This window comes from Oryzias latipes, chromosome 13 (assembly GCF_002234675.1).
Source record: "Oryzias latipes chromosome 13, ASM223467v1".
Taxonomy (NCBI): Eukaryota; Metazoa; Chordata; class Actinopteri; order Beloniformes; family Adrianichthyidae; genus Oryzias; species Oryzias latipes.
Genome location: NC_019871.2, coordinates 3,571,890 through 3,599,130, shown reverse-complemented (window position 1 = coordinate 3,599,130; position 27,241 = coordinate 3,571,890). Strand labels below are relative to the sequence as shown.

At 41.0% G+C, this 27,241-nt stretch overlaps 3 protein-coding genes across 3 annotated transcripts in view; 2 read left to right on the top strand and 1 right to left on the bottom strand.

The window, feature by feature from the left end:
* The first annotated feature begins 1,964 nt into the window (after nt 1-1,964).
* On the top strand, nt 1,965-4,684 carry LOC101161321 (claudin-4-like). Its single transcript, XM_011482223.3, has one exon. It carries the CDS (start codon nt 2,484-2,486, stop codon nt 3,150-3,152), a length of 669 nt encoding a protein of 222 aa, XP_011480525.1. The 5' UTR covers nt 1,965-2,483; the 3' UTR covers nt 3,153-4,684.
* On the bottom strand, nt 4,361-7,183 carry sbds (SBDS, ribosome maturation factor). Its single transcript, XM_004075240.4, has 5 exons — nt 6,947-7,183; nt 6,667-6,796; nt 6,383-6,583; nt 4,946-5,110; nt 4,361-4,866 (listed from the first exon to the last, which is right to left on the bottom strand). The coding sequence occupies exons 1-5, from the start codon at nt 7,072-7,074 to the stop codon at nt 4,741-4,743; spliced, it is 750 nt and encodes a 249-aa protein (XP_004075288.1). The 5' UTR covers nt 7,075-7,183; the 3' UTR covers nt 4,361-4,740.
* Nucleotides 7,184-8,280: 1,097 nt separating this feature from the next.
* Nucleotides 8,281-27,241, top strand: part of LOC101161427 (S-adenosyl-L-methionine-dependent tRNA 4-demethylwyosine synthase) — a 44,960-nt gene continuing 25,999 nt past the window's right edge. Inside the window, exons 1-8 of the mRNA XM_011482222.3 lie at nt 8,281-8,439; nt 8,631-8,758; nt 8,877-8,987; nt 9,065-9,166; nt 9,933-10,127; nt 10,196-10,459; nt 15,604-15,720; nt 22,397-22,529. Coding sequence (XP_011480524.1) covers nt 8,361-8,439; nt 8,631-8,758; nt 8,877-8,987; nt 9,065-9,166; nt 9,933-10,127; nt 10,196-10,459; nt 15,604-15,720; nt 22,397-22,529 — 1,129 coding nt within the window. The 5' untranslated portion in view covers nt 8,281-8,360. The remainder of the gene's footprint in view (nt 8,440-8,630; nt 8,759-8,876; nt 8,988-9,064; nt 9,167-9,932; nt 10,128-10,195; nt 10,460-15,603; nt 15,721-22,396; nt 22,530-27,241) is intronic.

The following is a 27,241-nucleotide window of genomic DNA, read 5'->3' as shown; positions in this document are numbered from 1 at the left end:
GGTCCTGGCTCGTACCTGGGGTTGGGGCGGGGGATTCCCAGAACTCCTGGGTGGTGATGATAAGATGCTTGTCTGGGGCTGTGGGAACCCTTCTCGGGTGGGGCGCCGCGCTGGGCCCTCCCGGAGTGGTGGGAGGGCTGCTCTCCTGGTTGGGCTGGGGCTGCGCTCTCTGTCCCCCCGCGCCTCCGTGCTCTCTGGCTCTGGGGGCCCCGCGGCAGTCCTGCTGGCCCTGGCCTGGGTGGCCGATGTGATCGCCCAGGGGGCGGTTGTTCTCTGCCTGCTGCCGTGTGGCGTTGGGGGGTTCTGGCTGCCGCGGATGCTGCGGCGGGGGTCTTGGTGTGGGGAGGGCTGGGCACTCTCCCTCCTTCTTTTCACATTCCATCATCCATTTTAGAAGAACATAAACACTCACCTGAGCACAGGTGTTAGCTCACCTCTACATAAATAGTTTGCATGATTGAATGAAATATTTCACACTAGTTGGTTTAAAGGCATAGGTATGCGTTCGTGAACACTATCTGTTTTGTGTACATGTTGACGTGTGGACATTTTTTTGCAGCTAGCAGGTGTGTTGATAACATTAGAGTGTGTGTGTGTGTGGACAGGCCCCGCCCTTTGAGATTTGTACTACATCTGAACCTTACGGTAATGATAAACATCCAGAAACTTGTTGCTTTATGCTGCTTCATGGTTTTACCCCCCCCCCCCCTCCTCCTATGATCACCCTCCTATCCCCCCCTAACATCCCTGTCTCTTCTTCCCTTCTTTCCCTTTCCGTCCGGTCCAACAGAAAAGATTTTCAAATATGATTAATATGAATAAAGTTTGGTCTCGATTCCAAAAGGGGTTTATTCAGACAAACCTCTGGTTTGTCAGAAGATTCATAACCCCTGTTGTAAAAGTAAAATATGTCCAACACAAGAGGCCTTCAGCTCTCATCTGTTTGCCCAGCTGTTGGACAGGACAAGTTAAAAAAAATAAATCAATAAATACTTTATTATTGAGGGAAATTTGTCTTGGGCTGAGGAGCCCACAGCTACAACATAAAGAACACAACAGAATAAACCCCCACAAAAAGTAACAACACCCACAATAAGACAACAGCCAGAAAGACAACAACCAGAGTCACTTGCTCTGGACCGTTTACCGTTTGTTCAGCAGTCTTATGGCTCATTGAACCAACCAGCTCTGACATCTGTTGGTTTAGTATTTCTTTCTCTGAAGCGTCGTCCAGATGGTAAGAATTCAAAGTCAGAAAACACAATATGAGATGGATCACTGATGATTTTATGAGCTAGTCGTGTCACAGAACACTCATACATTTGCTGGAATGTGCCTATGACCTTCATAGCTGTCTGCACCATGTTACCAATCCTGTTTTGGTTGTGAACAGACAAGCAGCCAAACCAGACACACAGACCTCAATGTTTTATGTTTCTCTATTCTGCATCCTTTCAGTTGACTGGAACTATTTACTTGTAATCTCGTCTTTTTTTTTACGGATACGTTAAACGGTGTGCGCCCTCCGGAGCGCACACTGTGACAAAGCAGCCCCCCCTGCCAGCAAACACGACGCTGCAGGTTCTGTTCACGCTCCAAAGCCTCACACCGAGTGAGCACTGACGTCATCGCCCCGCCTCCCCGCTGGAAATGCTGACTGGAAATGAACAATGCTGGATGTGAAAACGGAAATGCAATCCCCTCTTTGCATTATATCGCTCTAACTACGTCACAGAATGAGCGGTGTTGAAGTAGAAAGTGAGAAAGCATTTCTGTTAATCCATTTTAATTGTCAAATTAGATATTTCTTATTGGATTTTGCTGCACATTTACTAGAGAACTTTTTGGAAATGAAATGTCAATGAAATCTAATTATATCTCAGAATGTTGAAGAAGAAAAAGAAAAAGCCATTTGGGGGATTGTTTTTTCATTTTATTTTTGAGTCAACTAACGCAGCTTCGTTGTAAAAAATGAAAAAGCATTTTGAGTTTTTATTTTTGAATTATGAGACAGATATGCTTCCATAGAATTGGTTGAGTCTGAACCCATCAGCTTCCTGTTGAAGAGTAATCCCTGACTTGTATGAACTGGTGTCTCCAGGAGGCATTCTCCTTTGACTTTTCAACACGGACAGTTGCTTTAAAGTGGGTTTTCTCTCAGAATGAAGGTTTGGTGAGCGAGCCGAGAGCGCCGAGCACAGAGCCAGCTTTGTTTTTTTAGCCTCTGCATGCAGACTGTGTGAGGGGATTGTTTTGAAACCATGGAGAGGGATTTCCCTGCTCCACCCAGCTGCAGCCACTGCCTTCTTTTCAAGATAGCAAAGAACTGGTTTCTCCTCCCCGAACAGGCAGCCGGGCGCACACTCACAACCCCTCTGCCTCACATGTGCACGCCGTAACAACACCCCGCCCGCAGCATTCTTGCGGCTCCTGCCTTGGCAGCAGGGCCTGTGCTGAGGAGGAGGGCAAGGCCGGCCGGAGCCATGCAGCGGCAGTTGGAGCTGGCCGCCCTCGCCGTGGGCCTCGTCGGGTGGATGTGCTCGGTTTTGACCCGCTGCCTGGCCCTGTGGAAGGTTAGCGGCACCGTGGACAACTCCACCGCCACCCTGCCTGCTTACTGGGACGGGGTGTGGCTGGAGTGGGATCACTGGGATTTGGCCCAGGATGGCAGCCTCCACTGCTCCTTCTACCAGTCCCTCATGTCTCTCTCCGGAAGCTTTCGGACGTGGAGAGCCCTCATCATGGCGGCCATCGCAGTGGGGGGCTTCGCTGCAGCGATAGGAGGAGTCGGAATGATTTGGTTCCCAAAGCGAGGCCAGGTTAAAGTTTTCTCTGGCTCCCTGTTTGTTGTGTCAGGAATTCTGCTGCTGGTTCCCACAGCCTGGACGTGCCACCACACCAGTCAGCCACTGGAGGGAGCCCTGCTGCTGAGGAGAGACTGGGGCCCGGCCCTGTACCTGGGGTGGATTTCATTTGCTCTAATGCTGGCTGGTGGGGTGTTTCTCACCACCAGGTGCCCCACGGCGAAGGGGCGGGCGGAGGAAAGCAGTGAGCCCCCGAATCCGGAGGCGGAGGCTCATCACCCCCTGAGCAGGATCAACAGGACTATATTCACTCAAAGTCAGTACGAGCGCAGATCACAGCCCGTCTGACAAGAGGAGACCAGCTGAGAACAGTCACACACTGGTTCTAATTGAACTTTGACCCCCATCAGTTGTTGCTTAGTAATTACACCTCCCAAACGCCAGGTAGAGGCCGCATTGCTTCTGGAATAGCCTAAACAGGCTATTAAACAGGAAGATCTATGGTAATTTTTTGTGCTTGTTTACAAAATTCTGTTTAAAAATAGTTCTATGGTTTATTACTTTTTATTCTGCTGTAAACGGGACTTTTCTTCTCTGCTTATTTTATGAGAATCAAATCTGTGGATAAAAAAAACTAACTAAAAAATTGACTCTTGTAAGAAACAGGATGAGAAGTACTAAAGTTGGAATAAAGGATTTTGAAAATTAAAAATATATAGACGAAAGTTTAGAATAAGAGAGTGAGTATTTATTAAAAATATAAATATTTGGAAATATCTTTACACTATATTTAGGCAATTCTATGTGAGAAACAAAAAGTTTACTTTGACACGATTACATTTATTTCTAAAAAAAAAAAACATTTCAAGGTATTGCTTAGTCTTCTTTTATTAAAGCCTGGCAAAAACTAAATAAATAAACCAATCCTGTTTAGATGTGACCAAACAACTCTGATGTTACATTAAAGTACATTTCTTATTTCATAAAGAACTAAGAAAACTGCAGTAAAAAGCGAGTTTCTGTTTCCAGCCTGATTGGTTAGAAAAATAAAACTAAATTGTGATTACAACCCTACAGAAAAATAAGACAACAGGAACAAAATCATGTTTGTAAATAAGCAATTTCTAGTTTGGTTGTATTTTTCTCACATCAAAATTGTAAAGTTTTGTTAAATATATCCTTTAAAAATGTAAATAACTATCAGGAATATGAATTTATCACAGAGGTGTGGGCGTAACCTAAACCCTAAAAGGTGAACTGCTCTATTGTTTGGGTTTTAATTCTGGATTTAATCTCCATTTTGTTTATAGCAAGCACAAGTTTGAAATGTGTGAGTTGTTCATATTTTAAAGATTTGGCAACACATTCGTGGAAGAATGAGTTGCATTTATTTTGTGATTTGGCGCTAAATCGATCAAATGAGATCCTGTAAGCAGGCGTTCACACTGAGAAAAAAAACAAACAGTTCTTCCTCATTATTTGTTCACCGCTGATGCTGTGACTGTTGGAACTAAAAGTGCAGAGCAGGAAAAACCAGAATGGAGAGTCAGCAGAGACACACTGTGAAGTCATGCCTTTATTAGTTTGTCGAACGTAATCCAACCCGACAGAAGAACATTTCCTTCTTGTTTGTTCAAACCTCCTTCCTATTTTGAAGGCGCACTTTGTTGTTTCTGAGGCTATTTGAGCAAATCAAACGTGTTTTCTTTGGGTCTCCAGGAAACAAAAATAGATTAAGTGTTTAGATATTTTTGAAAATGTGCAAAGCCGTGCTTAAGTCAACCAGAAGTGTTGGAGATACTGGAATTGGAGCTTCAGTGGATCTGAAGCTTCAAAGGAACGGGAGAAGCTGCAAAAAGTGAATAAATAAGTGAGAAGGATCTGCTGGTCTGTGTTTCTTGAAGGGGAAAGTCTCTTCCTGCAGGCGGAGGAGGAGCTACATCTTCTCCTCTCCTTCCTCCACGTCCTTCAGACTCAGGACCTCCAGAGAGCCTCTGCCTTTGGTCTCGCAGCGAATCAGCTCGTCGATCTCCCGGAAGCAGCCGGGATCCACCAGACAGATCTGCAGGGAGGGGGGCGGAGACAGGAGTGAGCCTCCGTGACGCTGTCCGCTCGCAGCGCGCGCCATTTTTCAAACGCACCATTTCCAGCTCCTCGTCGAACTCCTCGCTCTCCACCACCTGCAGCAGCGGCTTCAGCTTCTCCTTCAGACGCTTGGCCTCCTTGGCCGGCAGCTGCAGCCGCAGCCTCATGTGGGCCCTCTGGATCTCCATGGTCTCCTTCAGCTGCCGGATCACCTCCAGAGCCTGAGAGGAGCAGACGGTCACAGCAGCACCTCCTTTACTTCTCATCTCGTCTCAATAGTAGTGTGCTGCGGAAACACCCACAACCCTCACACAAATCCACCGTTTCACCACACCGCTTGAGTTCTAAACAGAACTGTTCTCACCTTTAAGCTCCGCCCACCACACACTTTCATCATCACACACATCCAAGTAGTTTCTGTTTTTTCCTTGTGCAAAAGATTTTTATGCTTCCAAATTGGGGTTATCTTCATATTTCAGACGTTATAATTCTGTTTGGAATATTTCTGAGGTTTTCTGCAGTAAAAGAGATTTACTCCACTGTGGGAGGGGCTAAGCTTTACACAAGGGGTTATTTTCCCCCCAATTCCAGAGAGGGTGGTGTCGGTTACACTGATGATAGCAAGTTCTCGCAGGAAAGATTTAAGTTTAAGTCTTCTCATTACAACATGAGGACGAACCCCGTCAAACCCCTTTACACAAACAGTTCAGGGTTCAAACCATTCACTGTATGTGAGAACTGGACTGAGTGACTCCTCCCCCCTGGCGTTCCAAACAGGAAGTACCCCGCTGGCTCCAAGAATCTAAGACTTCTATAGAGACACAGACAGTCATTCTATTGGTCAGAACAACCATTTTTGCACTCATCCCTTTTTTTTCTGTACCATGTTCTTGATATTTTTTAGTCATAAACTGACCAATGAGATGCATCAATAAAAGTGGGTGGAGCCTAGTGCCCCCCCCCCCCCCCCCCCCAACATTCAAAGTGTTTTAAGAGATTTTTTTGCAGCCCGCTGGTAGGGGAGAGCGGTTGCCATAGAAACGATAACTCGCACATGCTTGGACCGATCACCCCTTGCTTACTGATTATGTCTGGGACTAGGGATGCAGCTGAGGATTATGGGTAATTAGTTAAAATCACATTAGGATAAGCATCCTACATAAAACTCAATCTAAACAGGTTCATTTGTCAGTTTGGTTGTTAAATTAGCCTCTTATACTCAATAACTAGTTACACTTTATTTTTTTTTGTCCAAAAAACATTGAACTTTTGACTTGCTAGCAAATATTTTTGCCAAAAGAACAGAAGAGAACGTCTCTCCCCTGAGAAATGGTCATCCTAAAAAGCTTAAATTGTGTCCCATAAAACTGTCTCTGAGAGGTTCTTGCGTCTGATGTCAAGTGCAGGAAGAAGTGTTTTTGGTCACTTCTTCCTGCACTTGACATTAGCGGCGTAGGGATGTTCTAGAGGGTTCTGTCGGCAACGGAACCCACCTGCTGCTTGGTGCTCTTGTTGGGTTTGACGGAGTAGTGGATGTCCTTCATGGCCCGCTCGATCATGCTGACCGGGTACGGCCTCTTGGTCTCCGGGTTCACACACTTGTCGGCCACGGTGGTGGCGATGTCCCTGAACATGGTCTCCAGCTGCGTCTGCCTCTCCTTGTCGGACACCTGGAGCTCCCCTTTGGCCAAGATCTGCCCGGAACAGAACCAGAACCAGCAGGTCCAGCAGCAGCAGCAGGTGTGATTCGGGCTGTGGGTTTGGGTCGGTTCAGTACCTGCTTGCAGATTTCTGTCTGATCTTCTGTCCCAAAAGCTTTCAGCAGGTCATCCTTCTTCGCCGTCTGACCTTTTGACACGTTAATGAAGACAGACGGAGTCTGCAGAACCTCATCCAGGTCCTTCTCTCTGCAGGTAAACAACAACAACAACAAACACCTGAGTTCCTCACAAACATACAAGACAGTCAACAGGAAATAAAAAAAACTTCAACTAGAGGAAGCAAATGTTTAGCTGATCGATGTCTGTTTGTTCGCTAATAATCATGGTTCTTCTTACGCTCCGGTTCTCCAGCTCATAACTTTGTTTTTATAACAGGCGATTTCGAAGCGCTTCCCGCCTTTCTTCATCCGAACCACCGCCACGTTCGTCAACCGGATTTGGTTGGTTGGTGTGAAAATAGACATTTTTGAGGATTTTCAGGACCTAATGCGCATTTGAAATACTGCTGGAAAAGAAAATACGACGTTGGTCATGCGCCCCTGTCCTCCCGGTCCGTCATCCAAAAAGGTCCACCAGAAACTCTAAATTCAAACGAACGTTCCGCCCCTTGTTTTTTTTGTCATTCAGACTCATTCCGATTAAAATGGTGTTTTTAACATGTCCTTGCAGCCTTTTTACCATGATGGAGGACTTATTTAAAGTAAATTAATCTTAGCATTGCATTTCTGAATATGTCTTTATACAAATAGTGGTGAAACATGAGCAGAGGGGGAAAAATGCTGTTTAAAAAAGATCGCATTGGTGACGTAGAAAGTATGCTGGGCGGGCCACAAGCTCTCTGCTCTGCTCCATTCTGATGCATCCACTTATAAACGACTAGATCCATGAACGTCTTTGTTTTCCTCTTCCGAGCTGGTATCTGGCTTCAAACTGTACGGCTGGACAGCTCCAATATCGTTCGCCATTTTTGGTGCACCAGAAACGTTATGTTGGTGGGGGCTGTAAGATAAAGGGTGAGAGTGTAAACGGAGAGCTCTCAGTTTTAATTTTTAATGAACTACTGGTGCCCTGCAGAAAAATGTCCTAAATGTTTTTTGTTGCATAATCATAATGAAAAGATCCATTAGATCAAAAGATGATGAAGTTTTGGCTTAAACTCTAATATTAAAACCAGTTTATTATGATGTTAACTTGAAAACCTTTTAATTATTGCCAACTTGTTACCACATAACAATAATAATAATTGATTAAACAGTGAACAAACTAAATGCATTTGTTGCATTAAATTCATTGTGATCTCAATTAAATATTCACAGATTTATGTATGTAATCACAATTTTAATTGTACTGATTTAACGAAATATTTATATATTTATTCAATGTTTCATTAATTAATTTTAATTTGTCTCGTACTATTAACTAAAATGACCCATTTGGTCTAAAATGTACTTGCAGTTTCTGTAGTATTCAAAAGAAGAATACTACCACGTAAAAATGGATTTCACGTTTTCTGTAAAGACAATTAAAAAAAAAACTACTTGATTTTTTTCAATTTCACATCATGAAAGTATTTGTGTGTCTAATTTATTTATTTAAATTAGGTTTTTAAAGATTGCTTCATTCAAAAAGTCCTCCTTCCCAGATACATTTCACAGATATAATAACTACATTTCCCAGCGTTCCTGTCGGCAAGTCAACATGGCTACGTCCACACATTTAGCTTCTCGTGGTTTTACGGTTTAATGTTGGTATGTTAATTGAAGCCATGGCGAAATGTTTAATTGTGGTTTTGTTTTTTGCACGTTGTGCGTTTGCCTCGGATGTCAACGGTGAGTTTATTTACGTCACGAAGAGACCGGAAGTCGAATTTTAAGTCGTGTTTTGGGCATCGTTAGCTGTTAGCATCATGCGCTGCAGCGTCTTTAAATCGAGTTTAATTCCGTTTTTAAGTAATGTACTCAAAGCTAGGGTGAGTCTGACTGAGGGGACATAAGCTGAGGTGTCTTTCCCGCCCCTGCAGCTCCACAGACCGGGTCCAGCCTCGCGGAGAACTACCTGGCGCTGCTGTGGCACCACAGGCTGTACCTGTACGCGGCTGCCGCGCTCGTCGTAGGGCTCTGGGTCTCCCTGAAGGTGGCTCTCAGCAGGGTGAGAGGGGGCCCTCATTGATGACTCTTGAGGATTTTGGCTCTGTGGCTGCTGGTCAGAAGATCTGAGATATAAGATCTTCGGGATGTTTAACTTTTCTCTACGTTTATGCTTTCAGAAAAGTGGTGAAAAAGATGCTGTACTTTCTGGAGCCAAAAAGCAAGAGGAGCCTGAGGTTCATGTGTCCGGAGTTAAAATCTTTTACGGCTCCCAAACAGGAACTGCAAAGGTGAAGGGTCCAGCCATGTTCACACATCATTCCCAGCATGCATTGTGACACGTCTGACCATCATGGCCTGTGCTCAGGGTTTTGCCAAAGTGCTGTCAGAGGAGCTGGAGGCTTTGGGTTTTCCTGCTGAGGTGATTGACATGAAGGACTACGATCCAGACGATCGACTAGCCGACGAGGTGAGTCAAAACCAAAACCAGCAGACTTTAAGCCGTTTGAGTGAGACAAGAAAACTGCTGGACTGTTAAGGATTCTGCTGGTTTTTTATGAATACATTTTACAATTTACTGCTCATGTACTCAATGAAAAGCAGCCTCACATTCACATTTTAATTGATGTCATTAAAGTCCCATGCGATAAAAGTGGTGTTTTTTTCAACATGTTCTTGTAGCATTAATCTCATGAAGGACATTTTATAAAGAAAATTACGCTTAAACTAGAAGAAGCTGCATTTTCAGAAACAAAAAGGATGGTTGAATGCTATATTGCTGAATGAAAAGGAAACTTAAAGGGTAATAATTGGCAGAAAGAAAGAAAGAAATGATCAAAGTTGACCACAGATTAAGTGAAAACAGCACAATAACAAAAAAAGTTTGTGAAAAATGCCAGCGTCGGGTATCAAACCAGTGAAGTTGTGCACCACAGTTCACATGTCATACCACTACACCACCAAACAGCCACAGTGAAAAGGACATATTTATGTTTACGTCTGCTCCTGATTCACAACAATTTGAATAAAGAAATACTCAGAAAAGCAAAATGTTTTAATATATGTCCTCCATCACAAGAAAAACGACACACAAACTTGTTAAAAACACAATTTTCATCTAAGTGGGTCTTTAATAATCCAGTAACTGCTGCTGAAAATGCAGCTTTCGTGACTGATAATGCAACCCTTTAAAATGACCCGACACAGCGTCTGACTCCTTGTACCTGTGGGTTCAGTGTGTGAGTGGGTCGGTGTGTGTGTTCCTGGTGGCCACTTACACCGACGGGCAGCCCACGGAGAGCGCCGAGTGGTTCTGCAAGTGGCTGGAAGACGCCTCCACGGACTTCCGATACGGGAGAACCTACCTCAAAGGTCTCAGATATGCGGTGTTTGGTTTGGGAAACTCTGTCTACGTTGGCCACTACAACACAGTGAGTCCAGTTTGTGGTCCAACTTGTTTTGTTGTGGACCAAATTTCAAGCGTCTTTTCCCTCTGCAGGTGTGTAAAAATGTGGATAAGTGGTTGTGGATGCTGAGTGCAAAGCGACTCATGACCAGAGGCGAGGGTGACTGCAACGTGGTGAAAAGTCGCCACGGCAGCGTTCAGGCAGACTTCCAGGCTTGGAAAGGGAAGTTCTTGAGTCGCCTGCAGGCTCTTGCAACGGGCGAGAAGAAAACCTGCAGTGGAAAAAACTGTAAGACGGGAAGCTCCTGCAAGAGCAAAAAGGAGGAAGAGGAGGCGTCAAAGGAGACCGGCTCTGAGGTGAGGAGAAGAGAGGAAGGCGTGCTTCTCACTGTTACCAAATTGGCAGAATTTACCTTCTAAATTTAATGCTAAAAAATATAGAATTATGCATAAATGCTAATCACAGCGTTAAGGACCCATGCTAAAAATATCAATAATGTTTAGAGTGCTTGGTTTTAAAAAACAGTAGTTGTGAAAACAGATAAGATTGCCAAAAGAGCGGCTAATTTATTTGTGTTTAGAGAATAAGACGACTGAAGCTGAACAATGTGTTAAAAACAAGTTTAAAGGCCCGTTCACACCGGGACGAATTTCGCGCGCGATATTTGCAGACGTTTAATGCCTCGTGACTAAACAAAGGGCACCAATGTGAGTGTGCACACCGACGCGAAAAACGCCACGCGTAAAAGCGTCATTTTTTAAAAAAACACCTCGGGTTCGTTTTTTGGGTTTGACGCGCCGCGTCAAACTATTCGACCAATGAGAATGGCGCTTTTGCACACGTGTCTGGAGCTTCTGAAGTTACAGTAAAACACAACTTGGGGGCGATCAAACACAAAACTGCCTTTCTGAGCACACATACCAACGAAGAAGATAGACGCCAAGTAGCGTCTACTCTGCCGCGAAGAAAAAATGACGGACATTCTTAAATATCCCCGAAAACGCTCATGATACATTTTCAGCTCTTGTACCAGTCGATAAAACTCCCCATGTTCTTCTCTTCTCGTAACTATGGGATGTACCCAAAATCGACGTCTTTTCCGGCGTCTTTCATCATTCAACAGAACAATAATTTCTTCATCTCTGGAGCTGGAGCTACTGGTGCTTGAAATATTCATTTTTTCTTTGTTTGATTCTGACAAGCGCGTAAATACTTGCTCTCTTCTTCTGAGTGAAAAGCGACTTTAAGAAGCGTAAAGTTGCGCAGCGCCACCTTGTGTACAGGGGTATTTCTGTTTACATTAAGCGCCATCTAATGTCAGGGAATGAAATTGCATGTTCGCTCGGCTCATCGTCAGCGAAAATCGCCTGGGTGTGAACACAAAAAACGTGCGGAAAAACGGCTGGCGAATATTCGTCCCGGTGTGTACGGGCCTGAAGGCAGTTTAATAATCTGCTGTAAGGCTATCCGCTTAATTACGTACAAAGGATTTGTAAATGGGGAAAGAAAAGCTAAGCTAGCTTCATAATGCTATGGAAAAAATAGGCTAATTCATTCAACCATCCATTTTACTAACGCGCTTTCATCCCTGTCGGGAGTAAATTCCCAGCTACTGTTGAGCACACAGTCACCATCACACACGCACACACAAACACATGCACAGTAGGGCTGGGAATCACTGGGTAATTCACGATACGATACGCGATACATTGCTCACGATAACGATACTATCACGATATGGCGATAATGTGATAATCGATTTATGTCGTCTCTAACAACTTTTTAGAAAGAAGAACTTGAAAAACACCATGATAATGAACAGCTTGTGTCCTATTTGGTGTAATGAATAACAGACTTTGTGTAACATTGCTGAAATCAGTAATACTCTGTCTTTGACAAACAATGACCATTTTCATTTGGAAATATCAGAAAAAGTCGGTTAAAAAATAGTGAAGTTGAGCAGCAGCCATTATTTAATACAAAATTGCTGTAAACAGGATAAAAAATGAATAAGTCAAGTAGTTGCTAGGCACATTTGTATTAACTGTTGAAAAACAAAACCATAGCCATTGCATTATTTAAAAAAAATAGCTGTAAATCAGATATTCATTCTGTGAACAACTTATAGTGTCTGTGTTAAAAATAAATGACACCATTGACTGTATTTTCCGGACTATAAGTCGCTCCGGAGTATAAGTCGCACCAGCCCAAAAATTTATTATAAAGTAGAAAAAAACACAGATAAGTCGCACTGGACTATAAGTCGCATTTTGACGGGAAATTTATTTGACAAAATCTGAGACCAAGAACTAATAACTTTTACAAACTCATATGACACAATCATAGCAGACTGTTTATCTCATAATTTCACAGTAATTCTTTCTCAAACTTATTTATTTATTCCTTTCATGAAGCATCAGTGGCCAAATAAAACGTTTTCATCCTGTATTTGTAGAAACAGTTGTCATTTTTATTGCATTTCTGAATCTATGAAATCATTGGAAAATAGAATATTATGTTGTTAGCCTTCAAGATCTTACTGTGACCCAAGAACATCATCTCTGTTCCTTACAAATGAACATAACGGGAGGGTTAACAATGTATTTATTTCAATTTATTTCTAATATAAGTCGCTGCGGAGTATAAGTCGCACCCCTTGCCAAACTATGAAAAAAAGGGTGAATTATAGTCCGGAAAATACGGGTAGTGCAAATGTGGTGTAAACAAAAATAAAATTCTCCCGAAAAACAAAAATCAAGTAGCTAGAAACTTTCCTTTAAGTTATTTAAGACTTAAAATAAAATCCATGAACTTAAAGTACATCTAAAAGTAAACATCTTTGTGAACAAAACGTTTTGGGAAAAGTTGCATGTATGTTGATATGTTCATGTTTTTCTTGAGAACCAGAGGCTTTTTTGTCAAGACGCCGCTCGTCTACCGCTGCTTAGAGGAGAAGGGGGGTCTAAGGGCAGGGATGCCTCTCTTTCTTCCGTTTCCATCTCAACCATAGCTTTGGTCTGGCCGTACAGCGCAGGGATCATTGTTTCAGTATTTCCGAGAGGGAATGTCAAAGCGTGGCTCTGATGCATTCAATAAAAACCGATATCCCTCGTTCTCCACCTCGCTGCAGGGACAGAGCCCCTTGTATGTAGACAGCAATCCCGTTTGTTGTTGCCTCTGCTCTCGCAGAAGACTGTGGCAGCTTCACCTGAAAAAATGTTTCCGCGCCGGGCTGTGTCGGCTTTAGGCCAGCAACAGCCACGGCTTTCTCACACAACTCCAGGTCATGCAGCTTCAATGCTGCCGGCGCATCTTTTAATTTGCTGTTCTTGCTGTTCTCCTTGTTTTTCCCTCCGCAATTTTTGTTTGAATGTGTTTTCTTCTTCGTCCATCTGCGACAGCAGCAAACGCCCCCTATCGACCCTCCGAAGAATCGTCTAACCAAAGGATGATTAATATCACGTTTTAGAGGGTCTCCAAATGTAAATAAAAGGTTGAAACTTGATGAAGACTCATCGAAAATCAATCACGGGACTAAATATCACGATATATCACCGTATCGATATTTTGGCACACCCCTAATGCACAGCTAGGGACACTTTTACAGTAACCAATGAAGCCATGAAGCATGTTTTTGGATTGTAGGAGGAAGAAAACCCACCCACCAACGGGGGGAGCATGCAAACTCCACACAGAAGGGAGCCAGCTGGGATTTGAACCAGTGGGGGAGCGCTAACCACTGCACCACTGTGCAGCCCTCTCTTATTTAATGACCTTAAATAACATAAATAGGCCAGTCAACATTTTTTCTTCATCTGAGTTTTTCATCTGAGCTTAATTCCAATCAGTTTATGAAAGTAAAACAGTTAAAACCGGAAAGAATGTTAACCGTGCTAATTCAAATGCTAACTGATCGCATAGACGAATGTTAAAGGGTCTGTATCCTGCTTTTCTTAAGCCTTTCATAGTAAAATATGTAAGGGTTTATGTGCTGACGAAGTGTGCATTATTACTTTTTAACGCACGCCGTGGAAGTCTGAACCGTCCGATGCGAAGCGCACTTCCGCGAAGTAATAATGCACACTTCGAAGGCCATTAACCCGCTTATACCATGGTCACTTACAAAAGTAATACATATTAACCAGTTCTTAGTCCTTAATTCTTGTTTGTTTTTTTCCGATTTGGATTGCTTTTCTCACAAAAAGCGGACTATTTGCGCGATACGCCGTAACAAATAGTCCGCGTCACGCCACCGCTGCAGTCAAGATTCGGCGATATATATATATATGCTGATCTTTCCAATAGGTTGAATAAAGCATCAGTTCAGAAAGAAAGTTCATCTCTTACCGCTTGTTTTTTGTCCTGATGAGGAAGCAAAAGGTTGTTTTAAAGAAGCCGGCGCAGTGTTACAAAACAGATAAGCTAAGTGACCGGAACTTCTTTTTTCACCGTGCGGTTATCAGGTTTTAATGCAGACCCAGCAGCCAATCAGAATCGAGTATTCACCTGGACCATGGTATAAATCCATATATGTGATTATATATTACATTTGGCACACTACAGAATGATTGTTTTTAATGAAATTTGAAGGTAAGACGACTCGATCTCTGAGGCTCCGCCTTTTGCTCCTTGTGGGTGCCGCCCATTTTATGACGCCATCCTAGCGTCGGCAGCGTGTCTGCGGTTCTCCCACGAAAACAAACATCTGAACTTTTGCAAAGATGGATGTTGTGCGTATTGTGCTTATGAAAGGAAAGATTTTATCCTGGGGGGCGGGGCTGGCAGCGGAGATTCTTCCTGGAAGGGGCGGTTTCTCACTTTGTGATGTCACAATGTGAGGACCCGGTTGTTTTTGTTGATTTTTTTGGGGGGGGGTTTGTGCTCAGAGAGCAGGGTTTTTAGGGAATTATCATTAAGTGTATTATAATTATATATATAATACTTAAAAGCTCAAAAGATTCATTTTAAAAGCTAATTAACTGTCAAATGCTCATTTTATAGAAGATTGTCTAGAAAAGATGAAAGTAACCAAAAATTCCACGAAAAATCAGAAAGTACTTTGATTTTGTTTGTTTGCTTAAATGTATATAATTAAGAAAATCTAACTTGTATACAAAACAATAAAACTGAAAACGGATTTTCAGCAGATGGTCACCAATAAATAAATGATGTCTGCTGTGAAAATGTATCATCAGCTGAAATGAATTTATGCCATCCTTTTGGTAAAACCCAGTTCAAATAGCAGGTTTCTCAATTTCACATGTACATGTTCGCACGCCGTCTGGACGCATCGCAGCTCGCGTAGATGATGTGTTGTCATGGAAGCACGGAGCCAGCTCCCTTCCCTCTGGAGGTGACAAAATCGGAACCAGAGGAGCTGGAAGCTGCAACATGGAGGCCTTCGTCTTCTCTCCGTTTGCCGTTCTGTCGCTCCATGTGACGAAACTCTGAAATTCTGCCCAGTTTAACTGACAAAGCTCCCGTTTGTGTTGTGTTTTAGGTGGAACTGGTCGAATCCAGCAGCGATGAAGACGAGTCCGGCCTCACCGGCGAGAAGAGGTCTGTGGTCGACCTGGAGGATTTGGGCAACTTGATGAAGAACGCAAAAAAAGCAAAGGTCAGGATTCAATCAGCTGAGAGTCTGTTTACAACAGGAAGTTCCTCCCGAACCCACAGATCCACCAGCTTCATCAATATTCAGGTTCCTCCTGCAGAGGGAGAAATTGTTATCAAAGAGAAAAAAAAAAGGCAGATGGTTTGATAGACAGCAGACGAGAAGCAGAGACTTGCGTAACCATGAGGACGCCCACTGGACACGCTGGTGAGGGATGGGTGACTGACAAAAGCTGAATCAAAGAAGGGATTTCATGAGAACGTCGGCCTGTTCCACCTTCAAGGATGAAGAGTCGCTTCTTTCTGCACATTTGAAGCGGTCGCTCTTTGAACCTAAAAAGAATCTTCCAGTTTAAACCAGTATTTGGGGGGAAAAGCCACAGAAAAATATGACGACATATTCATGAATCAGGATAAAAATGAACAGGTGAAATCAGGATTCTTAGAATCTAATTTAAATGGTTGCCATGTGCATGTCTTCTTGCTGGAAAATACTATATTTGCTCACCATCATTTATATCTTATTTTATCATCTGTTTTATTTAAAACAGCAGATCAGGATCAACAAAACGGATGAAAACACAAAGATTTAAAAAAGTAAAATGTTTTTTATCACTGTTAACGTCATAACCAAAAGTTTTCTGCTAACTTCCTGATTAACTTAACAAAACATAAACATCACTGTTGTTTCGCATCATTTAACAACAAATCCTGCAAATGTTTAGCCGACTGCATTTCCAGTCAACAAGAAGGCAATAAATGAAGACGCAGAAACGCCTCAGTAGAAATGGAACAAGTAGAAAAGACTCCCAGTCCTTTCATCTGAACTGACTACAGAAAACATGTTTTATAAACTGATTTTATTTCAACTTTTAGGGGAAAAAACAAAAAACTCCAAAAACTTTAGATGAACATTTTACAGACATGTTCTGGTACGGCCACTCCACCACGCGAGCAGACGGTAACATGATGTCATATGATTGATGACCAGATTTTTGTAATATTCTTTAAGGGCCTATATCATGCAATATAATAAATTTTTTTTTTTTTTTTTTTTTTTTTTTACTTTTAAGTGTATTATAATGTTCATTCCTCACTGTAAACAACCCCAAAGTGGTATTTTGATCCATTCACGCATTCCTCTAAAAACCTGCTCTCGGAGCACCGGTCCCTCCCAGTCCACAAGAATGAGGGTCCTCACATTGTGACATCACAAATTGAGGAACCGCCCCTTTCAGTGCTGCCAGCTCCGCCCCCCAGGCTAAAACACACCCCTTTTCTCAGTGGAGCTCGAGGTGATCTGCTTCCTTTTTCGATGCATTGTCTTAGCAAAAGTTTGGATGTTGTTTGTTTTCGTGGGCGAAACGCAGACAAGCTGCTGGTAGGAAAATTAGCTGTGAAAAATAATTCCTATTTCATTTTGAAAAATCGCGTGCCAAAGGTGAATATAGTATCATAAATATGGATATAGTTTACTCTGAAAGGCTTAAGAAAAGCAGGATATGGACACTTTAAATTTATTATTTTCTAATCAACAGTCGACTTAAAACTAAATTGGCAATTCAGAACTTATTTAACCAAAAGATAAAAAAGTGTATTTTAATGTTGCCAAAAAAAAGAAACGTTAAGGATCAGGACTGCAGGATCCTACAAAAGACTAAAAGTGAACTGGGAATGTTTTCTTCTTCTTCTGTTTCGTTTGGACTCCCGCGTCTACAGGATACAACGCCACTTCGTGAACTCGGTTAACATGTTATCGAGTGTTGCATTTAAGTGACGTTCTTTTATGTTCTGGAGCTGTAGTTCAGCCTCTTCGTTGTTTAGGAAAACAGACATTTGTTTGATCACGGAGTTTATCCGGCTCGGACAGTCGTAAAGGAAGCAGAACTGTCGGGAAATGTGACCGTCAGCTGATCGTTTTTTAATATATTTTTTATTTTAATCGTCCAACAACGAATTACAATATACAATCTTCAAAATACGAACGTACAAAACATGCGAGTTACGGGAGCAAAGCTTAATAAAATTGCTTAACTGTAGCAATGTTCACAAAAAGTTATTTATTTCAGAAATAAGAAAACGTTTGTAGAACAACAAAATAAGTATATGGACAATAAAATCGGAAAAGGAGTGTTGGCGACAAAGAGGAAGTGACGTCACGTTCGCGAATGCGGGGACCGATCTGGTAGCGACAGGGCTAACTCCAATTCCAACTCCATTATTTTTATTTAATATGAACAATTTACAGAGTATTTATGATTCCTCTGTGATCTGATTTATAAAAAGTAAATTTTCATGCTTTTTTTTTTCTCTCTCCAAATGATCAATTGTTGAAATGCAATGCATTGTGGTCTATATTCCACAGTGTAGTCAACACTGGTGCACACAGTTTGGGAAATTTTCAGGGCACTAGATTTTGGAATTGTAGGACCCCCCCCCCCCCTAAAAAAAGAAAAAACGGCGAATGGCTTTTATAGTGCACTAAATAGTGCGTGAATCCGGACACGCCCAGTTTCATTTGGGTTGTGACATCATCGCAGGCTTTGTTCCAGTTTTTGGTCTGGATGTTCAGATGCAGCCGGGCTTTCACGACCTGCCGCCTCAGTGCTGCAGCTCCTCACATCAATAAATAAAATCTAAATAAATGAACTTAATTTGATGAAAAAAAAAAACGTTCTGCCTGTTTTTTTGTTCGTGCACCAATGAAACAGGCCGGTGGAAGAAATGAATGACACCTTTGCGACTCCATGGCGGCTGGACTTTATGGATTTTCATTTTTGTCCGCGGTCGTTTGGATCATTACTGCTCTGCTTTCTGTGCCGCTCTGTCTGCGTTTGCAGAGTTCAGCAGAGGGCATGCTGGGAACATAATGCGTTTGGATTGACCAGAACGTCCAGCCTGCCACTGTAAGTGTTGATAAGTGATGGAGTCAGACAGATGTCCGTAAGTGGAGGCCACCACGGGGTCTGCGCTGTTAGGCCGCAAAAGTTCTGGTCCGCTAAGCCCGTCAGCACCGAGGAATGCGTCCGCTGGATGAAGCTCTTTCACATTCTGACCGTTTTGGTATAAAATGACAGTTTAAAAGAAAGTTCAATCCAGTTTTCATTCGTTAGAGCATCAGTTTAAGTGGGTTTGGTTCTACGGTGTGTAATTATTTACCCCCAAACTCCAATGTTCTGTTTGTCAGTGTGGATCAGGTCTGCAAAGGTTTTTGTTTCGTCCATTTTTGCGTGATTCTAAACCCAAAACAGTTGAAGAAACGAAATTTAAGCTTTTGATTTAACTGTTTAGTGCTTTCAAAGTCGGACTTGTTTCTGTGTTTGGATCACTGTTCCTCTGTGGAACCCAAAGGTTCTCCAGTGTAATGACTTAGACGGGTTTAAAACTCAAGTTAGATTGAAAAAAAAAAATGAAGATGATAGGAATAAATAGGACTTTGTGTTGACAGCTTCATGACGTTTTCACTGCAGGTCTTGATTTCAGCCAGAGGGCTGCGTTTCCTCAGCAGGCGATTATTTGTGACTGTGCTGTAATGTCAGGGCGTGGTAGACAGGCGGCGCTCTCACTGCTCCTAGGTGGGTTCAGAGCTGGTCCCTTCCTTCCAGCCGGATGATGTGACGGAACCAAAAACCGCGCCTCAAGAACACAGAGATATCTGAAAAGAGGCTGCAAGAAAAGTCCAATCAAATGGATTTCTGGGAAATTAATCAAAGTTTGAGCTGCATTCTCTTAAACTGACGTGTAAACTGATCATGTGGAACATCTGCAGGGATTAACATGCAGTGGAGATCAGCAGAGATACGGAAAACTGTCTGAGTCGTACAGTTTTCTTGTTTATATTTATGATGAAAGCTGGACCCTCTTATTTTTCCTTGTTTGTTTTTTTTGTTTCCTTGGGTTTTTTGGAATTTTACGTCACTACTATGCTGATGATACCATAATCTACAGGTCTTTAACATTCAAGGACAAGTGTTCCATCAAGTCTTTGCTTTCGTGTCTTGATATAAACACCCCATTAACTTTGAGTTTTACAGAGAAAAACACAGAAATGAGGGTTTTTGGCAGTTTTTCCCAGACTTCCAGTGTAGATCTGGGTTTCCTAGCTTAACATTTAAGTCTCTGATCTGAGCCCTTCTAACCTTTTTTGTTATCTTAAGACTTAGTGTTTTTTATGTAGACTTTTCTCTATCGGCAGAGGAAGGTTAAAAATATTAGCTTCAGCATTTACGTGCAGATAATACTTTTCATTTATGAGCTTTGTAAACTAGATAAATCCTTCCTCATTTTAAATAAACCGAGCAATAAAAGCTACTAAGCAATTCAAGAAGCACTGGTAGCCTCTGTAAACCCACATCCCAAGGATCGGTTGACTCTAGAACAGTGTTTTTCAACCAGTGTGCTGCGGCACACTAGTGTGCCATGGGAGATGGTCAAGTGTGCCGTGGGAAATACGCTGATCTAAAAACATTTCCCATCTCCAGCATATCAACTCTTTGTTCATCCAAACAGGCCCTGATAAAACACTGAGTAGTTAGGAATATGAAAGATCATAAAATACTTTTTCTTTGTATTTATTTGATTCTATTAAAGACATTTTGATAACAATGACGGTAACGCGATTTAGCCGTAGCTTCAGCTGTTTTAGGAAATGTCCCGCCCCTTTAACTGTCTCCACCAATCATTCTTGGAGGCTTAAGAAGTGGTTCAAGTCTTTACTTCCTTGTTCCGATTTAGCTCCAAAAGTCTCTCAGTTCCAACAAAATACCAGCCAAAGCTCGTCTTTAGCGGTGTAGCTTTCCACAGAATCCGGTGTCAGACCGTGGAACAAGTGAACAAAACAATGAAGCTCAGAGACGCCAGTCTGTCTGCCATATGCGGCAGTTATGCACTACATCTCCCATGATGCATTGAGTTAAAGTGACAGCATCTCTGCGCTACAATGAGTCTTCCCTGTTAAATGTCTTGAAACCACAACAAACACAGTTTTGAAATCTTCTTGATGAAATCAGAAGTCAACAGTTTAGTTCTCCTTCAAGGTTTGAGTTTATTATCAGCCAAACATCCCAGAGTTTGGTCCAAGTCATCTTTCTAAGTGAAACACTTTTCTAATAACGTCTGGATTATTTTCTATGTTAAATTTAAGAAGAAGTAACAACAACATTTAAGAAACAGGATTTAGTGGAAGTGGCCAACAGACACAATTAAACTAAGGTGATTAAGACGAGAGAAAAACTAAAAACTTTAACGTGTTCACTTTTGTGTAGCTACAGAAAACATAAATATACTGTTAGTCTTTTTGTGTAAATTTATCAAACATATTGTGATCATATTGTTCAAAAATTACAGTTGCCTTTGCACCAACATTTAAAAAATAAATCAGAAAGAATATATTTGTTTTTCTGTGGGGTTACATAAAATTGCATGTTAATAAACTGAAGGGAAAAAAACTACCGGGGTAAAATTACAAATAATTTAGTTAAAAATTATTACTGAAAACTAACTTTAACTTTTATTACATCTTTTAGAAAAAAACAGCTGCAACCTCCAGCTTTTTCTGCCACAATGATCTCAAAAATTCATATGAGATTGTGGAGAGGCTGTACATCAATACAGACTATAGAGTTTCTCCTTTTTTTAATGTTTGGATGCTGGTGTGCCGCGGGATTTTTGTCAATGATAAAGTGTGCCTTGGCTCGAAAAAGGTTGAAAGATGCTGATTTAGAAGGACAGTTCTTGAAAAAGTTCCTGAATCCGACCTGAATCGTTGTTGGATTGAAGCTAAATGAATCGTCTGACTAGAAAACTGTTGATGTCTGGACTCTTAAACGAAGAGTCCGTCTGTACCGAGTCGGCCAGCTCTCACCCCCCCACTGAGCATTTGCTTCCAGGATTGGAGCCCTGAAGCAAACTGAGCAGTAATAAGTGAACTCGTCAGATTTATCCACCAACAAAACCCGAATCTTCATGTAAATTTGCTGACAGTCGGCTCCCGTGGAGCTCGTCTGCGCTGACAAAAGGTGTCACACAGATCCCTGCGGAAAAGCACTTCAGTAATTGGGAGCAGCTGTCATTGAATGCATTGAGTTTAAAAAAGCAAAGAAACAATCTGGCTGTCAAACTCCTCCAAAGAAGTCCAACCTGCTCCGATGGCTCTTCTTTCAGGATTTCATCTATTTTTGGTTTGTGCACAGGGCCGGTCGGACTTCTTCAGATTCCTATTCCCGTAATCTGGTTCTGGTTCTGTTAATCCGTCAAACCAACAGGAGTCAGCAGCTCGAAACAATAAAAGAGACGGCTGCAGCGCCTCACACACTTCATCAGTCTGCTCCGCCGTTTCCAAGAGCGAATGCGGACCAAAAACGCCACGGTTGGATTTTCAGAGCCTCCAAATGAACTCAGAAATATGTCAACCTTTTTACAGGAACTCAGAACTCACCTCAACATTGTTGGATGTAGGAACAAATGGGCTTAAGCTCTGCTGATTTAGGTACAAAACAACCCAAATAAAATCAATTTTCTACAGGAAAACATCAGCTTGTTAGTTTTTTTTTCATTTTCCTGAATCATTTTACAAACTGCTTCCGTTTGGATTTTGCCTCAGGGAATAAAAGACAATCAAACCCTTTATTGGAGAAGTCTAAAGTATTTTTAGTACGTTCATAATGTTTTGTTGTTCTCAGGGCAAAAACGGTCCTCAGCGAGACGGTGAGGTGGTGAAGTTTTCCAAACTGAATGGGGTGAAGAAGATTGATGATGATGGAGAAAGAAGAGAGATGATCACTGCTGCTCTGAGAGAAGCTCTGACTAAACAAGGTAACAAATAAACAGACGTGTTATGATTTCTTCAAACACATTTACATCCTGGTTCTTTTATTCTTGTAGATTTGTTTCAGTTTCATCCTATTTAAACCAGTTCTAGCAAAAGAGAAAAGCATCATGGGACGTTTTTTTGCTTTTCAATATAATTATCAATTATTTTCAGCCATTAGACCTACATGCACTTTGAACTAATTATTTATTTAGTGTAAAAACAATCTTTAAACTTTTAGTAAAAAACCTGCTGAAGTTTAATTTTTTTCAAAAGAAAATTTGATGCAAATTTTTGGCTTCTGACTCAATTCACCCTTTGAGGAAGTAGAGACAGAATTATAAAAGTTTTTACAACACAAACACACTTTGGAACTTGATTTTTCACTTTTATCTGAGCTGGATCCATTTTGGCATGTTTAGCATGTTAGTTTACATATTTTTGAATCTACTTTTCTGTTTAGCATTTTCACTTTTAGTTATTCAGATTTTAACTTACTAGAGTAATTAGTTAAATGAAAATTCTCTTCAATTGTAGTTGTTTTTAATAATTTCATTTTAGTTTTTTAGGCACATAAGGACTCACTGTAGCCGTTTTATTTTTAATGCTTGGTATTTATTTGGGGAGGAAGTAATTTGATATTTATAATTCAATTTTGCATTTTTAAAATCAAGCGAGCGCGTGTGTGTGTATGACCAGTCACACGCACATACACACACACGCGCTCGCGCGCTGAGGGAGGAGGGTTTGGGGAGGAGACAGAGGGAGCTAAAATTGTGTGCCTTGTCTAGGCTACCCCACCTTGGTGGGACACAGCCTTGGTAAATAAAAAAAAAATAAAAAAAATCAAGTGTATTTAGTTTTTTATTTATTTTGCAGAAAATAATCTATTTTCTTAACATTTAAATACTTTTTTCTTGCTTATCTAGAATTAAGTTTTTAATTTGAAAAATTATAGGATATTTTTTTAAAACTTTTTAGGGAATTTATGCTTTAGCTATAGAATTAGTATTTAAAATTTTAGTTTAGCAGTTTTGACCATTTCTGTAAATCTTTTGCATCTATATAATAATATAGTTTCCATTTGTTTCTGCTAATTAAGACTTTAAAGTCATTTTCACCATTTTTCAATTCGGTTTTTTAACACATTTAAAAAAAATACGGGTTTGCATAATTCGTTTCAAATCGAGCTTTAAACGAAGAAAAGTGATTTTCTGTAAATAACAAACAAAGAAGAAGACACATATAATAAAATTCAAACCAATAAAAAACCTGTTTTGGATCAGAATCTGGAAGATGAATCAAAACTGGCCCAAGTTATTGGATGTAATTCCAGACTAATGTGAAGCATAAACCTTAAAAAGTCATTTTGTGTTTGTTTTCAAACCCCACAGAAGCTCTGCTTTGTTTTCTTGGTCTCAACATTGGAGACATTTAAAAAACACCACACCGCTTTTACTACTGTAAAATCCTAAAACTCAGAGGATCCCACTGTTTGGGAGGCTGGAGATCTCCTACCACAGGGCCAGCTCAGTGGGCTTGTGGTAGAGTGGAAGGTCGTGAGTTCAAATCCAGGCCGATCAATCAATCAATGGTGTAAGTCAGAGGGTTAAACAGTTATCACTTCTACTGTTTTCTTAGTCCTTAACTGAAAACACAAACCTATAGGTTCCCAAAGGTGAAAGAAACCCTTAGGCCAATTTCAATATAAGCCGTGTGACCTAAACAAGTTCTGCTTTATAACACATTTGTCGTCCAAAGGCTTTTTTTTTGGCTTTTTGGTTCTTTTTGTCAAATTAAAGTTCCAGTTCAGAACCAGGACCAGTCCAGAAACCAGGACCAGGACCCAGAAAATACGGGTTTGCATCATTCGTTTCAAATCGAGCTTTAAACGAAGAAAAGTGATTTTCTGTAAATAACAAACAAAGAAGAAGACACATATAATAAAATTCAAACCAACCCCCCCTTTGCCCTTTTCCTCCCCTCTCCAGTGACACATACACCCAATGACCCCACACTCAATGGATTCAGGCATGACTGTAATCAGAACACAGACTTGTCTCTGAGGTTTTTAAAGAAAATATTTTTAAATACAGTATTTTCCGGACTATAAGTCGCACCGGAGTATAAGTCGCACCAGCCCAAAAATGCATTATAAAGTAGAAAAAAACACAGATAAGTCGCACTGGACTATAAGTCGCATTTTAACTTTCACAACCTTATATGACACAATCATAGCAGACTGTTTATCTAATAATTTCACAGTAATTTTTTCTCAAACTTATTTATTTATGCCTTTCATGAAGCATCATTGGCTAACTAATACTCTGTTTTCATCCTGTATTTGTAGAAACAGTTTTCACTTTTATTGCATTTCTGAATCTATGAAATCATTGGAAAATAGAATATTATGTTGTTAGCCTTCAAGATCGTACTGTAAAAAAAGGTTTGCTGATTCTCTGAGTCACTTAACATCCTCTTAACACTTAACATACCTCATACATCAAATTGACCCAGAAACATCATCTCTGTTCCTTACAAATGAACGTAACAGGAGGGTTAACAATGTATTTATTTCAATTTATTTCTAATATAAGTCGCTGCGGAGTATAAGTCGCACCCCTTGCCAAACTATGAAAAAAAGTGTGACTTATAGTCCGGAAAATACGGTACATTTATTTACCCAAAGTTTTTCCTCTTTTCAAATTAAATTTAACATTTAAATCCAGGTTCCGTTCATTTTCAGCGTTAAATCTGTTGTGGTGTTTTTTAAATGTCTCCAATGTTGAGACCAAGAAAACAAAGCAGAGCTTCTGTGGGGTTTGAAAACAAACACAAAATGACTTTTTAAGGTTTATGCTTCACATTAGTCTGGAATTACATCCAATAACTTGGGCCAGTTTTGATTCATCTTCCAGATTCTGATCCAAAACAGGTTTTTTATTTTTTTATTAAAAGGTTTACCAGGTTTGTGCTTCATTTAGGAGACAAAGAATGAAATCCTGACTGAACAGCAGCTTCAGTCGGCGGAAGGACTCCTGATTTATCTCGTCTGTCCGTGTCTCCAAAGTAGCATCTGCTGGGTGTGTGGTGACGGTGGACAATATATTCACATCATCCGACTGCATTACTTTGTAATAAAAGAAGCGCATTAGAGATGCTGAACACCAGCTGCTTTCCAGCATCCGCTGAGCCTCAATCTGCACACAAGGTCAGCGAGGACCGAAGCATGAATCATTTTCTTCAACTCGGCAGTAAACCAGACACACTTTAGGCAGGAAGCAGTTTGCTTTTTTTCATAATATCAAAATCTTTTGACTAAATTCTCTGTCTTCTGGTAAGAGTCGAAACACCACAAGGAAGAATTCTCTAAAGAAAAATCTCTTGACTCTCCGGATGGGATTTACTAGATATTCTAACAAACCCTTTTATGGGATTGACTCTGAACGTTTACAGTTCAGCCGAGCCAAACAAATAAAAACAAACAAATAAAAAACATTTTCCTCTGGATGCTAGTCTGCCTGCAAAGAAAAGGGTCAAATACTTCCTAACTTCACACTGAGTCGATCCAGCAGGTCCGATAACTTTATGTGGTTCTTGGTGAGTCTGCAGTACAATATTCAGATAATGTATTGATGTTTGGTTGAAACGAGAGAAGGGGGTGAGTACAATTAAATTAAGATTATGTCTGCTTAAGATGTTTAAAGATACAGATGTCACATAAAAAATGCAACGTTTAATCTGAATATATTCATCTGAAAAAATCCATTAATCTATTTTCAAAGCAGTTTTTTAAACTAATCCTCAACATTTCTTGTTGTTTTTTAATAATAATCTTTCATTCTTATCGTAAAACGTCAATCCATTTTAGGTCAACGCAACTAGTTATTTGAAAGCTTTTTTTTTGTCAAAATCCAAATCAAACTTGGCCGACAAGGAGTTTTCTGCTTAAATCTGGGGTCACTTTAGGCGGTTTTTAGCAGATAATTATAAGTTAGTTGTCATCAGCGTAAAGTCGAACTGCAACTAAATAGTTGGTGATAAATGTATTGCATTTTTTTCCCTGATTACTCCTGACTATTTTGCTATCATTTATTGTTGTTTCCAGTTTTTTAATACTAAATATAAATGTCTTTATTTTGAATTGATCAAGCAGCCGGATAGCTCACTTGGCTGGGAGTTGGTCCTTAGGCAACTCAAATGTGATAAATGTTGCTGCGTGGATCCTGAACTGGATCTTCTGTTATTTTTTTAATCTTGTTTTTATTAACGATCCTCGCTGAAATCCCTGACTTAATGGGTTTGACGCACCACAGCCTCACTGTTATTTATTTTTTACTGGCGCAGCATGAGCCAAACCTTTGCCGTCCCACTGAGAGCTTCCACAACAAACTATAAATAGGACTTCATTTGACCAAATGTTGACCTATTTGAAGTGTTTACTTTGGCACCGCCAGTCCTGGCAGCAGGTAAGCGTCTTTCAGAGGAGGAGGAGGAGGAGGAGGATTTTGGCCTCTTTTAGTGACATGCAGTCCAGGAAGTCTTTGTTTACTTTCTTCTTCTTTTTCTGGCAAACACGGATGCTGAAGTCACAGGATGCTGAGACTCATGAAAGAGAGTTTTTAGCTGTACCTTCTGGGATGCCGTTTACTATCCAACAAAGAGGAGAAAGAATCACAAAGGGAATTTAACTCGGTGTGATTCTGACAGAAGCTGC